This window comes from Ips typographus, linkage group LG3 (genome assembly GCF_016097725.1).
Source record: "Ips typographus isolate SLU linkage group LG3, UJ_Ityp_2.0, whole genome shotgun sequence".
Lineage (NCBI taxonomy): Eukaryota > Metazoa > Arthropoda > Insecta > Coleoptera > Curculionidae > Ips > Ips typographus.
Genome location: NC_138424.1, coordinates 3,858,945 through 3,871,291, shown reverse-complemented (window position 1 = coordinate 3,871,291; position 12,347 = coordinate 3,858,945). Strand labels below are relative to the sequence as shown.

The following is a 12,347-nucleotide window of genomic DNA, read 5'->3' as shown; positions in this document are numbered from 1 at the left end:
CTGAAGAGTTTTGGAGTTGGCGAGGCATAATCGAAATCATAGCCGTCGAATACGTCGGGGTGGTAGAGAGTGAGGGGAAAACAGTGGCGCGCGTTAATATTGGAGCCAGACCGCGTGCACCCGTCTCCGCCCTGGCCCCTTTTTAGAGGCGGGGCCTGCCCACGTACGGACCTACGAAAAGATGAGAATCGATTCAACTTATTTAATACCGCTTTGAGCTTTCGTATTAGCAGCGTGTATATAGTTAGGAATCCGCGCTAAACCGATTTACGTTTAAACTCTCGGTTTTATCTCGCTTTAAGTACCCCGGCTTAACTCGGCATTGTGCTGTTTGACTAAGTGAACAAATAGATGTGAGCAGTGATATATATTGACTTTCGTTAGTGCGCCATCCGGCGATTATCTTCTTATTGTTTATTAGCCCAGTTTCTCGTTTCGGCAAGGTGAGTTTACGTTCACGGATCTAGTATACCTCAGACAGCTAGCGCTATCTCCTAATACGGATATACCTAAAGTGGAGTCCCAATCATAATATCAACTACATTCACAATAACCATTAGGGTTGGTAATGGTACTACTACACATCCCCTGTCCTGAACAAAGTATTCTAAAAGCAACTTTTTGTAGCACAGCATTTAGTTTTGCATAACTCTGGCGGATATGACTACACTTTTAATTGTCAAGTAGTTAATGTTACAAGAAGCAATGTTATCACAACTTTACATAAACCTACTTTCAATTATTATACAAGGTGACATTATTTCAAACTAAATTACTATAGCATACGTTTTAATTTGGTAATTAGCACACACGCTAGGTGCCATGTGCCTAATGAAATAAACAGTAAAACAGTTGTCATTTCTCACTACAACCTTCTATTTTAGGGTCGTAATGACAGTATGTAGGTATAGGTATTGATCAATGTCCGACAAGAAGCTGCTTGCATACTGCCAAAATAATAGCAACTTTATTCTGGCATGGTAAACTTGACAACATTTCAATAATATAACTTTAAGTAATTTCAGTCTATTTCTTCTTTCAAATTTTGTCAAATACTATACTCAATCTATTGTAATTCATCTATACCATAAACCTATACAATATACCTCGAAAATTATAGACTCATGTATATGGTTCCTATTTATGGTTATGGTGGTGGCGCATTTTGGAAATTTTCTTTTCAAATTGTACTTTGGAAAAGAGGATTTTACTTAATTGTTTAAATGTTGCTTAATTTTATTGTGACCCGTGTCATTCTAGTGTGTTCTCTCATTATGCTGAGTAGTATTTCGAAAATAACAAAATAAAAACACATCGAAGTCGTTGAGAACCTAATAGCAAACATAATGTAAGTCTCTATTCTATATCGCCGTTATTTTTGCTATTAATACACAAATTAAAGTTAGAAAACTCTGAGAAAATCCCTTAAATGATAATAGGCCTACTATGAATGACACGAAGTTGTTTAATAAATTGAGATGATGATCTTGATATAAACTATCTTTCTATATCAATAAGAACATGAAATTTGTGTATTTTTTGTCATTCCTTATGAAACAAAAAATTACTGTGAGGAACTAAACGTAAACCCTGACTAATTCAATATTAAAAGTGAATAAATTTAAATAATGCATATAAATATCGGTAGCAAATTTGCGAAATATTAAAATAGCAATAAACTACCGGTTAATCGGCAATATCAATAAGCCTTTAACGATTGCCATTTTATTCGGAAATAAATTTAAATTCTCGTATTTTCTAAACCACCGACGAAACAATAAGGGGATTATGCAGCCGATTCCGTTATTTTATTTATTACGTTATTGTTGTTCTGATTTATTTAAACAACAATTTCATTTTATAATTTTTTTGTTATTTATCAGAGATTTTGCGGTTACATCACGTAAATTTTTAACTCTATACTCAAGCTAATGAATAAAATAGGCCGGGACTTTGACTAGGTATAGGGTGTTCAAAGCTTTCTGCAAAGTTATAGCTGATGGTTATAGCCGCATTCGTTTTTAAGCTCCGTGGAGTGAGCAGAGCGTTTTCGACGTCGTATTTTTGACAGTTGGTCAAATTATGGTTTTGCCCAATTACGTCATTGTGACGTCAAAAACGCTCTGCTCACTCCATGGAGCTTAAAAACGAATGCGGCCTATGACAACGCTAGGTAATTTTAATGATGCGTTCAGATTTTTGTAAAAATATGGGTACATATTGATTCTGGGACCTGGGAGCGTAACTATCCCATTCGTGCGTAAAATGCTTCTTACCGCACTCGTTATGCAATATTCTATTACTACTATTACATTACCAATTTTGTAAAGTGGTAAGTGGCAGTAAAACTTCACTCTTTATCAGCCGTCGGACAAACGGAGCTGAAAAGCGGTTGGGTTTTAATCGAAAATCCGATTAGAAAAAGAGGAGAATTCACACGTTAAGAAGATTAAACGGAATGCCAGTAAATCCCCGGATTTCTCGCAAAGACTATTATCATTATATTATGATTATATTGGATTTACTAGTGCCGTTCAGCAGCTCTCGTAACTTAGTTTGCGATTGTATTTCACCGGGTTCGGATGCGGCTGTGAAAGTGCATCAGAATACTCTACATAATTATAGTGTAGCTAGTGTTCATGTGTGTGTGGTTAGTTAAAATTTTAAGGATGATCTCCAATAACATTAAAATTACACCAGGTACTTGAAAATACATAAATCAAAATGCACAAAACTCTAAACTCTACTCTAAGTTCAACTTCTAGAAATTCTTTGAAGATTTCAAACTGCTTTAAAATCATACGGGAGATTTTAGACTGTTTTGAAAACTTTCAAAAGTTTTTTGAACTCATTACTTGAGAGCATTTAGAAGGTTTTTGGATTGTTTAAACATATTGAAGGTCCTGGAGAGCTTTCATTTGGAATCTCTTAGGTACACGGTTCACAACATTTTTTGGAAGCTTCTAAACTGCTTTAATATCTTCTGGGAGCAACTAGACTAGTTGAAAAGCGTTTGGAATCTTTTAGACTGTTCTAAATGGTTTTGGAAGCTTCTAGCCTGTTTTGGAAGGCTTTAGACATATTTTGGATATAGTTAGGACATTATTCTATAGTGTTTTAAAACCTTTTTAGTCTATTTTAGTAGCATTTGGAAGGTGTTTAGGCAGTTTAAAGAGCCTTGAAGGTTGTGGACTGCCTTTAAGACATTTGAAACCTTATAGACGGTTTTAGAAACTTTTGGAAGCTGTTAAACTGCTTTATAAGCATACGGCAAGCAAGCTTTTGAGAGTTTCTAGATAAATTGAAAAGCATTTGGAAGTTTTCAGAAGCTTCTAGGCTGCTTTGTAAGCTTTGAAAGGCATTTTAGAGGTTTTATAGTGTTTTGGAATGTTTTTACATTTTGTTAGACCTCTTCAGGAGTATTTGAAAATTTTCTGGTCAATTTAAATTTGTAAATTGACACTTTTAACATTTTTCACAAAGCTGGTTTTGTAAAAAACTAGTTAAACCATACAAAAAAAGCAGTAAATAAGCACAAAACAAAGAAAAAAGCAAAAAAAGCATCAACAAAATCTGTCAAATGACGCGTTTTTGCATAAATCGTTCACATATTAGATGTCAAAGGTTGGTTGCTTTTATTATTTAAAAAAAGCAAAATTTCTAGAAATCCAGACTCTAATTATCATTGTATTTGCGTTTTTGTTTTAATTAAAAATCTGATGAAGATTTTTAACACTCGCGTGGGTTTTCAATGACGAGGGAGACTTCTGTTCACTTTCTGGGCACCTCGATTTGCGTTGTCTGGGAATTGGCCACATGTTTGAGTGGCCCCCCTGTATATACGTCGAGGTTGCGATTTGTGAAACAGCAGTGTCGCAAAGACGTTAGGGTTAGGGTTTCTAAGAGAACTCTTAAAGGGTGTTTTCAGGTAGCCATGTTTTAAAATTCAAGTAAACATAAAATGTTGGTGTAATACTTTTTTCGAGAGATCTGCTACCTGAAATAGCACACCATTGTTAGAGGTCATAAAACCAAATTTCTTTTTCTCCCTTTTAAAATGTTCGTATTTAGATGTCTAGTTTTACCAATTGTCTCAGGACTGACCGATTGATCAAAATTCGTTTTAGTATAAAAAATGGCAACACCCAAATCTAACCTTCAATTCCAGTAGCTACATACACTTCAGAAAATGCCTCATTTTTGGTGAACCGATAATGGTATCGAATAGCAGGTAAGCCTGAACCCAATCTTAGATCTTATCGGTGTTGGTAAAGTTGTGTAAAGTCCGAAAGGAGGCTGCAAGTTTACACCAATTTTCTGGTGGTTTGCACTCGTGAAAGCGCCCAACTGGAAGCCCTCTACCAAGAATCGATTACAATGAGGGTAATTTGGCGAGGCGGCTTCGCAAATGGCTCTACTTAAACTGTCATCTCCTTGGATGTTACGCTCGTCTTTGTTCTCAAGTCGAGGTAGTTTTACCGGTTTTGGAGAAAAAAAAACCCGGGCGAATAGCGGCAATTGTTGCTCTGCGTATACAAGAAATGCGAAAAACGACTAGTGACGTCACTTGGGTTAAAGATGTGGAAAAAAATGGCGGGTGGTGGGGTGCGGGGGTGTATTCTTCGCTTGCTCACGCTCCACTGAATTTTAAATTGGATCTGAAATTTATTTCCGTTTTACCCTCGCGATTTAGTGGGGTGTTATTAATGAAGCGATTGATTTTTACAGACTCGTTTTATTGAAACGTCAATTTTCGAATTTTTTTCTCTTTTGACGATTGTCCTGTTCTGCTTGATCTATTGCGAGTCAGTAAATACGTTAAAGACTCGATTTTGCTAAGAAATGCATTAGAGTGAAAAATAATAAAGCAAAAAATGCACTAATATGTATAATGAAAACATACCTAAATGAGTATACTGAATTATTGTATAGACATTTTAGCTTAATTAACAACGTTTTTCCGCTCTGTGCTCCACTAACTATATTTAATTAAATTAACTGGTACACCATAAAAAAATTGTGTTCATATTTAAAATAGATTCACATAAAACGTACACTGTTTGTGTACATATTATAGTTAGTAATCCGACATTTGATAGAGTTTTTAGTAGTAATTTAATTTTTGTTTCAGGGACCAAAATAAATGTGGCCAAACAGCCTCACTGCTGGGTAAGTTTTACTAACTTAATTAGTTCCCATTACGGTACATTACAAAACCATAAACATCCTGAACTAATCCATTCAAGAGCTCGTTAAAGCCATCATCATAATCAGCACGTGCATGCAATTTACTCACACAGCGATACCGGGTGATTAGTGCCGGCCCTTCGGTAGCTAGGAAACACCCTTTTCTTGACAATGCAAGAGCAAAAACATTGATGGAAATGCAAATCGGCTTATACACACAGATTGAGTGGGGTGGATTGATGCAATCACAACAAATATCAAAGGGTCAATTGCATTTTTGAGATATCCCAGTACAGATGGCCGTTAAAGGCGGTTAAGACCATCAAAGATATCCCACTGGTGTTTATCCGAAAGAAAATAATTGCTGCAAAACTGTACCTATAATCCGTAGGCGGAACCCTTTCAGTACCTTGTCATCACTTGAACAAACACGTCCCAAATGGGTACTACACTATTATTAATTCCCCGAAGGACTGGCAGACAGCATGACGTCTTTAAATTTTTAATCAGTGGAAAAGCGGTCTTCCAAATTAAACCCAGTAGGTAGCCACTTTTCACGCTCAGGGACGCCGCAACAAAAACAAATCGACAGTCAGAAAATTGCGATTTGGGGGAGCGCGTGTGTGTGCCCCAATTTACCCTTGTTATCTCAAGACTACAGAGGCAGGGGCTCCGCCACCGCCGCTGAGTGCAAACACAGATAAGACCCTAAAGTGGCCCTTTGGGCTCAAATAGCGCGATGCGAACAGGACAACTCTATTAGCGCGACATCGTCCTTCGAACTGATAAGTTCCAGGACGGTTTGATGAAGATGAACAGTTTAATGTTGCTTTTTTTAAATTTATTATGTTAGGTAAAAATAAAAACCAAAATTTCGAATACTACATAGTGACAGATTTCCTTTATTAATTATAAGGTTATATAAAACAGTAAAACGATATCTGATTGTCAACAAATAAGTGGTGTTTGGTATAGGTTTTTTTAAGGTCTTTGTATAAACTAGTAGATACTGAAGAAGTATCAAAAGATCAGTTCAATAAAATGGGGTGGCTAAATAAAAGATGGGTTAACGGCTAAACTTATATGATTTATGTTATTCTATGAATTATGAAACCACTTATGTCTTATGATTTTTTGTGGAGAAGCAAATTAGCCACGATGTGACCAGATGAAAAAAAGACTAGATCAAAAAAACTACTTCTCATCGTCTCTTACCGGGAACAAAATATTCCGATATCGCTCTCCAATAGAAAAGATAAAAGATAAAAATCTGTCTCCAGACAGGTCCGGAAAAATAGTGAAGAAAAAACTCTCGGCCTGCATATTAGTTGTTTTGAATGCTCTTTAAGTCGTTTTAATCCCCATACCTTGACATTTCTTTGTGCCGGATTATAAACTGACGGTAACACCTCGAGGAAATTTGAGCTTTATCGCAGGGAGCCGTAGAAGCCAACCGGTAACCGAACACCCGAACTTCGATGACAACGTTTCTTCTTCTTCTTTTGGGCATCTCATTTTTAAAAAGCTTGTTTTCGTTATCGGTAAAGTGGACCTTTTTATCGAACCAATTTTTTTGTCATGGCAAAGCTTTGGTTTATTATCATATTGTGTCAAAACGATCAGGAATTGAAATGCAATAATGCAAACTCGCGCGAAGTAAACCACGTCAGTTTGATGAAACACATATTGACTAAATTTTACATAATAGTCACATGCTTTCAGTATTGACTGATAGACGGTTTAATTAATTTCCTTACTGTTTACTCTTACCTACGGAACTCTGAATCGGCCTTTACTCCGAAGATCTGGACTGAGGCTTATAGGTCCGGCAACTTTATAGTATACACAACAGCAAACGTCTAACTAAAGGAAGAGGAAAACGAGATACGCCCATTAGGACAAATTAATACGATTTCTATCGTTCACTTTTTGAAGTTTGGAAAGCGAGGGGGCGCGTTCCCCGGGGCTTTGTTAACGACAAACAGAGGGTGGCAATCGAATAAGACGACAACAAGGGACGATACTTTGAAGTTGATAAGTTTAATAATGGCCCATTAGCCAGATTGCCGGATAAAATTAGTCCTAAGGGCCGTTTCGGTACCGTCAATTAGTTTGATTTGCGTTTTAAAATTTGCTGACGTACCTACTGTGAGATAAACGAGATTAGATTTAAGGCCTTTGTGTAGCATGTCTTTGATTAATGATTCGATTTAATAGTCAATCAATATTTTGCAATGGATATACCAGTGTCAGCATTAAGAGCAAATTGTTATTTTCCAGTTAATGTAATCTCCGTTTCAAAGCAATCGCCAGTGATGATTGTGTGAGACATCATATTTCGTCGGTTTTTAAGTTAGACTTTACTGCTTTCAGATACAATTCTGCAGTATAAAACAGTAAAATTGATTGAGAAATTGTTTCAGATGCAGTGCAGACAACGACTTGTCTTTCACATGTTTTGGAAGTACTGGAGGAGGAAATTCGGGCAGTACAATGGCCTACAAGTCAGCCCTTTACCCTATGCCGGGTTTAGGGTTGCACGGTCTCCCAGTTGACTCCCTACACCCTTCCATGGCTGGGTATCCAGGAGGTATGTGTACGTACATCATTTTTCATTTACTCTATACAATTATCCAAAACACTTAAACTCAATAATTTATTTATATGTATAACAAAATTGCAGGCAATCAGCGAAAACAAAGACGAGAGCGAACAACCTTCACCAGGGCGCAACTGGACGTCCTGGAAGCGTTATTTTCCAAGACTAGATACCCGGACATCTTCATGAGGGAAGAGGTGGCCTTAAAAATCAACCTTCCGGAGTCCAGGGTTCAGGTACGTTTCGAGAGTGTATTTTTTCCGCTAAAACACCCCTGACTGGTTAACTAGCGGTGTGTATATGGGGTATATAAAGGAGTATCGTATTCGAGTCTAACTGAAAATCGATAGAGTGTACACAAAAGGAATTCGTACAACTGTTGAAAACGAGAACGCTATTGAGAATGCTAGATGAAGCAAGCATTCCTAGGGTTTTCTATGCAGAAGGACGAACTTTTATGTAAGAGGCGTCAGACGGCACGTTTCGAGGGTGCATAATGGAATGTGGAACTGAATTATTCAAGTGGAAATTAGTCCCAATATTATGTTGAGTAACAGTACTTTTCCCATCATGTACCTACAATGTTGTTTTGGTCCCAGATCTACAACAATTTTCAAATTCGAGTATCAGCAAAATATGAAAAATCTTATGATCCTGAAAATCGTTACTACTAAATATAACTACAATACTCAAAATACCAAGAGACATAATAGGTTTGTTCTAACCGGTAATTTTATCATCAGTAAGAGTGTTAATGCGACTACGTGAACAAAAACAGTAAAATCTCCTTTAAAAACTGATAAACTGGTTGGAACGTTTTCTGAACTGTTAGTTCTTAAACGAAAGTAGAGAGAACTTTCCACCGATTTTCTACATTTTTCGGTGTTATTTTAATTTTTTATTTTTCCGATATCTCATTTTCCTACCTTGCTTTTATATTTTTTATATAAAAGTACTGTGTTGCTGTTGGACCAAAAGTAAGCCTCTCCAGCAAAATATTGGGGATATTAAGGTTACCATAAATAGGAGCCGGTCGATTTTCTCCTTCAACCACGATTCTTCATTATACTAGGTACTACTACTATGTATTCTTCATAACCTGCTCATGTGACAAACATTTAATAAATTTAACATTCAGCATTAATGGTATGGTAAATTACCTTCCATAGTACTAACTCCAATCTCCAATTGTTCATTTAAGTTACTTTCTTAATTAATATTAGTTAATTTACATAGTTAACATAAATTCACATAGGTTCATGATTATATTAACAAGTAAAAAATAAACAGAAGCTGACAGAAGTAAACAAAATACTGAGGTTAGGAATGATATTAGGTCTGTTCGCAGAGGCAATCCCTGACTGGAAACAGAAACAGTAAATTTCATTGGTTGAATGCTCACGTGACTATGACGTTTTCTGACTTGTGGCCAATAGATGTATCTATTTCTCTGATTACTAGTTGGAGATTCTCTCTGCGAACAGACCTATTACTAGATATTTCTGCCGGTTGGAACGAACCTAATAATTGTAGGGTCAATACACAAAAGCCAAACAAAAGTGGAGCAGTTGCGCCCCCCGGTATTTATTCGTGCAAACCGAATAGCATCTGACATACACAAGGGTTGGTCCTTATACAAGGGCTACAATAGCTTGTGGGCGAAACGTGCCTGGTCATAACACTAGGAGGCTAATCAGCCAAGGTCTGATGGGTGTAAAATTAATAGTTTCCTAAACGTTTCGCCTTTTCTTTCCCGCTGATTTATATGGGATACCGCGCACTTTGTCGCTGCCCTTTTTTAAGGTTTTTATTGTACGCACACGTACCAGTTTTTCTTTAATAAACGGCTGAAAAATTATTCGGGTTCAGTGTGCTTTTTTCAATTCAGGTTTGGTTCAAGAACCGAAGGGCAAAATGTAGACAGCAACAGAAACAAGTGACGCAACATAGTCAGCAAAGTAACGCGGAAAAAACGACTGCCAGAATCAAAACGAAACCGCAACCTGCCAGTATTATCGGTAAGACGTCGCCCACCACCACTCCTGTGTCTGTTAGCAGTACCAGCAACAACACAAGTACAAGGTAACTTACATTTTTTAATAAAAATTACACTTCAGTACAAAAACAATCCCCATCCAATTCAAGAGAAAGAAAAAACGAGCTTGTAACTTGCAGTTCCTCAGCGAGTTCACCGTCGGTACATACAGCGCCACATTTACGTGATAGCCCGAACTACGTCAAGCCACAACTTCTAGTCACGTGCGGCAGCACCAGTTCACCCACTGTAAGTTAATAATTGATTTTCTATATTTAGTCGGTAACACAGTTTACTGGTTTACCTCTGCATGCAAAAGGTTTGGTAGATTTAAATTACAATATAAACAAATTCTAGGTGGCTACTACGACTTACAGTAATTCAGGGAATTCCAGTATATGGTCCCCAGCTTCTATAGATTGTTTTCCTCTGGAGCAGTCCAGATGGTGTGCAGCCTCTCAAGGAAGTATAATGACCACCAACTCCTCGTCCAATTATAATAATTACTACTATTCGAATATGGATTATATCAGTTCCAGTGGCATGAATCACACATCACAATTTGCGGTAAATATGCTTTACTAATATACATTTTTCTGAATGTCAGAACTATAGGGGGTAATTCAAATTCGACCCTAACCATTGGGATCTCAGAAACTATAAGAGATACGAAAAAGTTTAAATTGGGGCAACGTTGCGCAATTTAAAACTGAAACAAATGCCGTTTTAAAAATTATGATTTTCCAAGTACTTCTGAAGATATCCGAGATAAAGTAAAATTTTAATTTTTTGTTTTTATTTATTTCTAACCCTATTTGCAGAGATCCCAAAATTGAAAAAACATTTTTATTGTCACTTTTTCGACTTTTCGTCTATTTTTTAATATCCATTATGTTTGTAATAAAAGTGTGGTAAAACACATCTACAAATTCTACATTCATGTTTTTCATGAATAAATTGAAATAACAGACCAGGTTGAAGTTAGGAAAAGTAAATTATCAATACTGAATCCCAAATGATAAAACCAATTGCTCTACTTCTTTTATTTTTAGGAAAACGGAATAGAATCTGGCTGGAGTAAAAGCAGAGACGAATCAGGGTGGTTGTATAATGGAAGTTGGGAACGGAAATGAAATTACCAGCAACTGTCAGCTACATCCTAAATTTCATTTTATTTTGACTGCAGAAAAAAAATTATATTAAAAAATTAATTATATTATTAGGCTGAATGGTCGGTCCACAAGCTTGTAGGACTGAAAAAACGGTCAATGAATTAATTATCTTTTATCAGGATTTTAGTTTAAGACTTTGCGTGCAAAAATCGTAAATTCAAAATGCAAGCCATGTATCCGCCATATCACCAAAAAATTGTTTAAACTTGTATAGTAGACCCCGTAAACTGAAAAACTAGAACAATTATTGTAAATACCTATAAAAACCTTGATTAAAATTATAATGTAAACATTTTATTAGGAAGTCTCATGTAAAGTATTAATAGTTATTTATATGTTGTTATGCAGGATGTCCAGGAACTGATAATGTTTTAACAAAAAAGTCTTTTATTTCCTCTTGTTCTCGAAATGTTATCTCTAAACCTTTTAACAAAACTGATGTTGATTAGAATTAATAAACATTTACACTTCAGGACATGTTGTATAAAATAATTCTAGCTAGAATTATTGACCAATAACAATAATTTGGACGAATTTAACGTGTGTATAAACAAAAAAGCGAAGACATTTTTTTAGATTGTGCCAACACCACGAAACCTGTATAAATACTGGTCATCGGAAATATCTTTCGTAATTTTTTAAAATTCCTCTGTACATATCTTTTAGCGCGTAACCGTGTAAATTTGTTCACGTGATCGTTAGATTTTAAGTTTACCAGTTTCCGGTCCTATCGAAATTACCATACATCCAGTCCAAACGACAACCAATTGCATAGGATTTTAGCAAAATAAAAATTCCTTCTTTATTATGTATAACGTAACAAACAGTACTGATTAAGTAGTCGATCTCGGATCTTATTAAGGCCTAAACAACAGTATTTTTAGTGAGTTTTTTTTTTAGTTTTTGTTTAAATCTAAACAAATGAAAAATAACTATTGTGCAATCAGAAATATACTCATTGAAAAATCTATGGTCCATTTTTTTTCCGGTGGCGGTTACGTCATCATTTGCCTTTCTTGTCTATTATATGCGTTCTGAGCGCGATAGAATTTTGACGTCATCTAGTGACGTCGGCAATGAATCAAGACGACAAGGTTCCGAAAATCGGCAGCCATTGTTGGCAAAAAATAAAAAAAGACAAATTTTATAATAATTAATAAATAACTCTGAAATAACTAAATTAAGGATTTTGCTGTTTTTGAATTTTTTAATATTTTTTGTTGTTGTTTAGAATGTTTAGCCTACTGCCCACTGTCAGTTGAGACTGTGCCCTATGTTGCCACATCTTTTTAGTTGCACGTCAAGGTGAAAATGGACGGAAAAACGACAAAAATAGCGAACCAAAATTGAAGAA

General features: G+C 36.0%; 1 protein-coding gene and 1 long non-coding RNA gene across 5 annotated transcripts; one reads left to right on the top strand and one right to left on the bottom strand.

Moving 5' to 3' along the window:
* Nucleotides 1–303: 303 nt before the first annotated feature.
* On the top strand, nt 304–11,961 carry LOC145727189 (cone-rod homeobox protein-like). Of its 4 annotated transcripts, none has more exons than XM_081976671.1 (8): nt 304–443; nt 5,132–5,169; nt 7,611–7,777; nt 7,871–8,022; nt 9,675–9,868; nt 9,962–10,070; nt 10,179–10,388; nt 10,874–11,961. In XM_081976671.1, exons 2-8 carry the CDS (start codon nt 5,144–5,146, stop codon nt 10,952–10,954), a joined length of 939 nt encoding a protein of 312 aa, XP_081832797.1. In that variant the 5' UTR covers nt 304–443; nt 5,132–5,143; the 3' UTR covers nt 10,955–11,961. The 4 variants fall into 4 exon arrangements, with proteins under 4 accessions (XP_081832797.1, XP_081832795.1, XP_081832796.1 ...); XM_081976669.1 differs by having other exon boundaries at nt 9,932–10,070; XM_081976670.1 differs by having other exon boundaries at nt 7,611–7,783.
* On the bottom strand, nt 7,830–9,108 carry LOC145727191 (uncharacterized). Its single transcript, XR_014177801.1, has 3 exons — nt 8,947–9,108; nt 8,713–8,885; nt 7,830–8,387 (listed from the first exon to the last, which is right to left on the bottom strand). It is a non-coding gene; the product is annotated as an uncharacterized LOC145727191 (long non-coding RNA).
* Nucleotides 11,962–12,347: the final 386 nt, after the last annotated feature.

Bases quoted from the DNA above. Each gene is read 5' to 3' on its own strand.
- LOC145727189 (XM_081976668.1), top strand. From the start codon at position 5,144: ATGTGGCCAAACAGCCTCACTGCTGG. The intron at 7,784-7,870 runs GTACGTACATCA...ACAAAATTGCAG, and splicing joins TGGGTATCCAGGAGGTATGT to GCAATCAGCGAAAACAAAGA. The intron at 10,389-10,873 runs GTAAATATGCTT...TTTTATTTTTAG, and splicing joins ATCACACATCACAATTTGCG to GAAAACGGAATAGAATCTGG.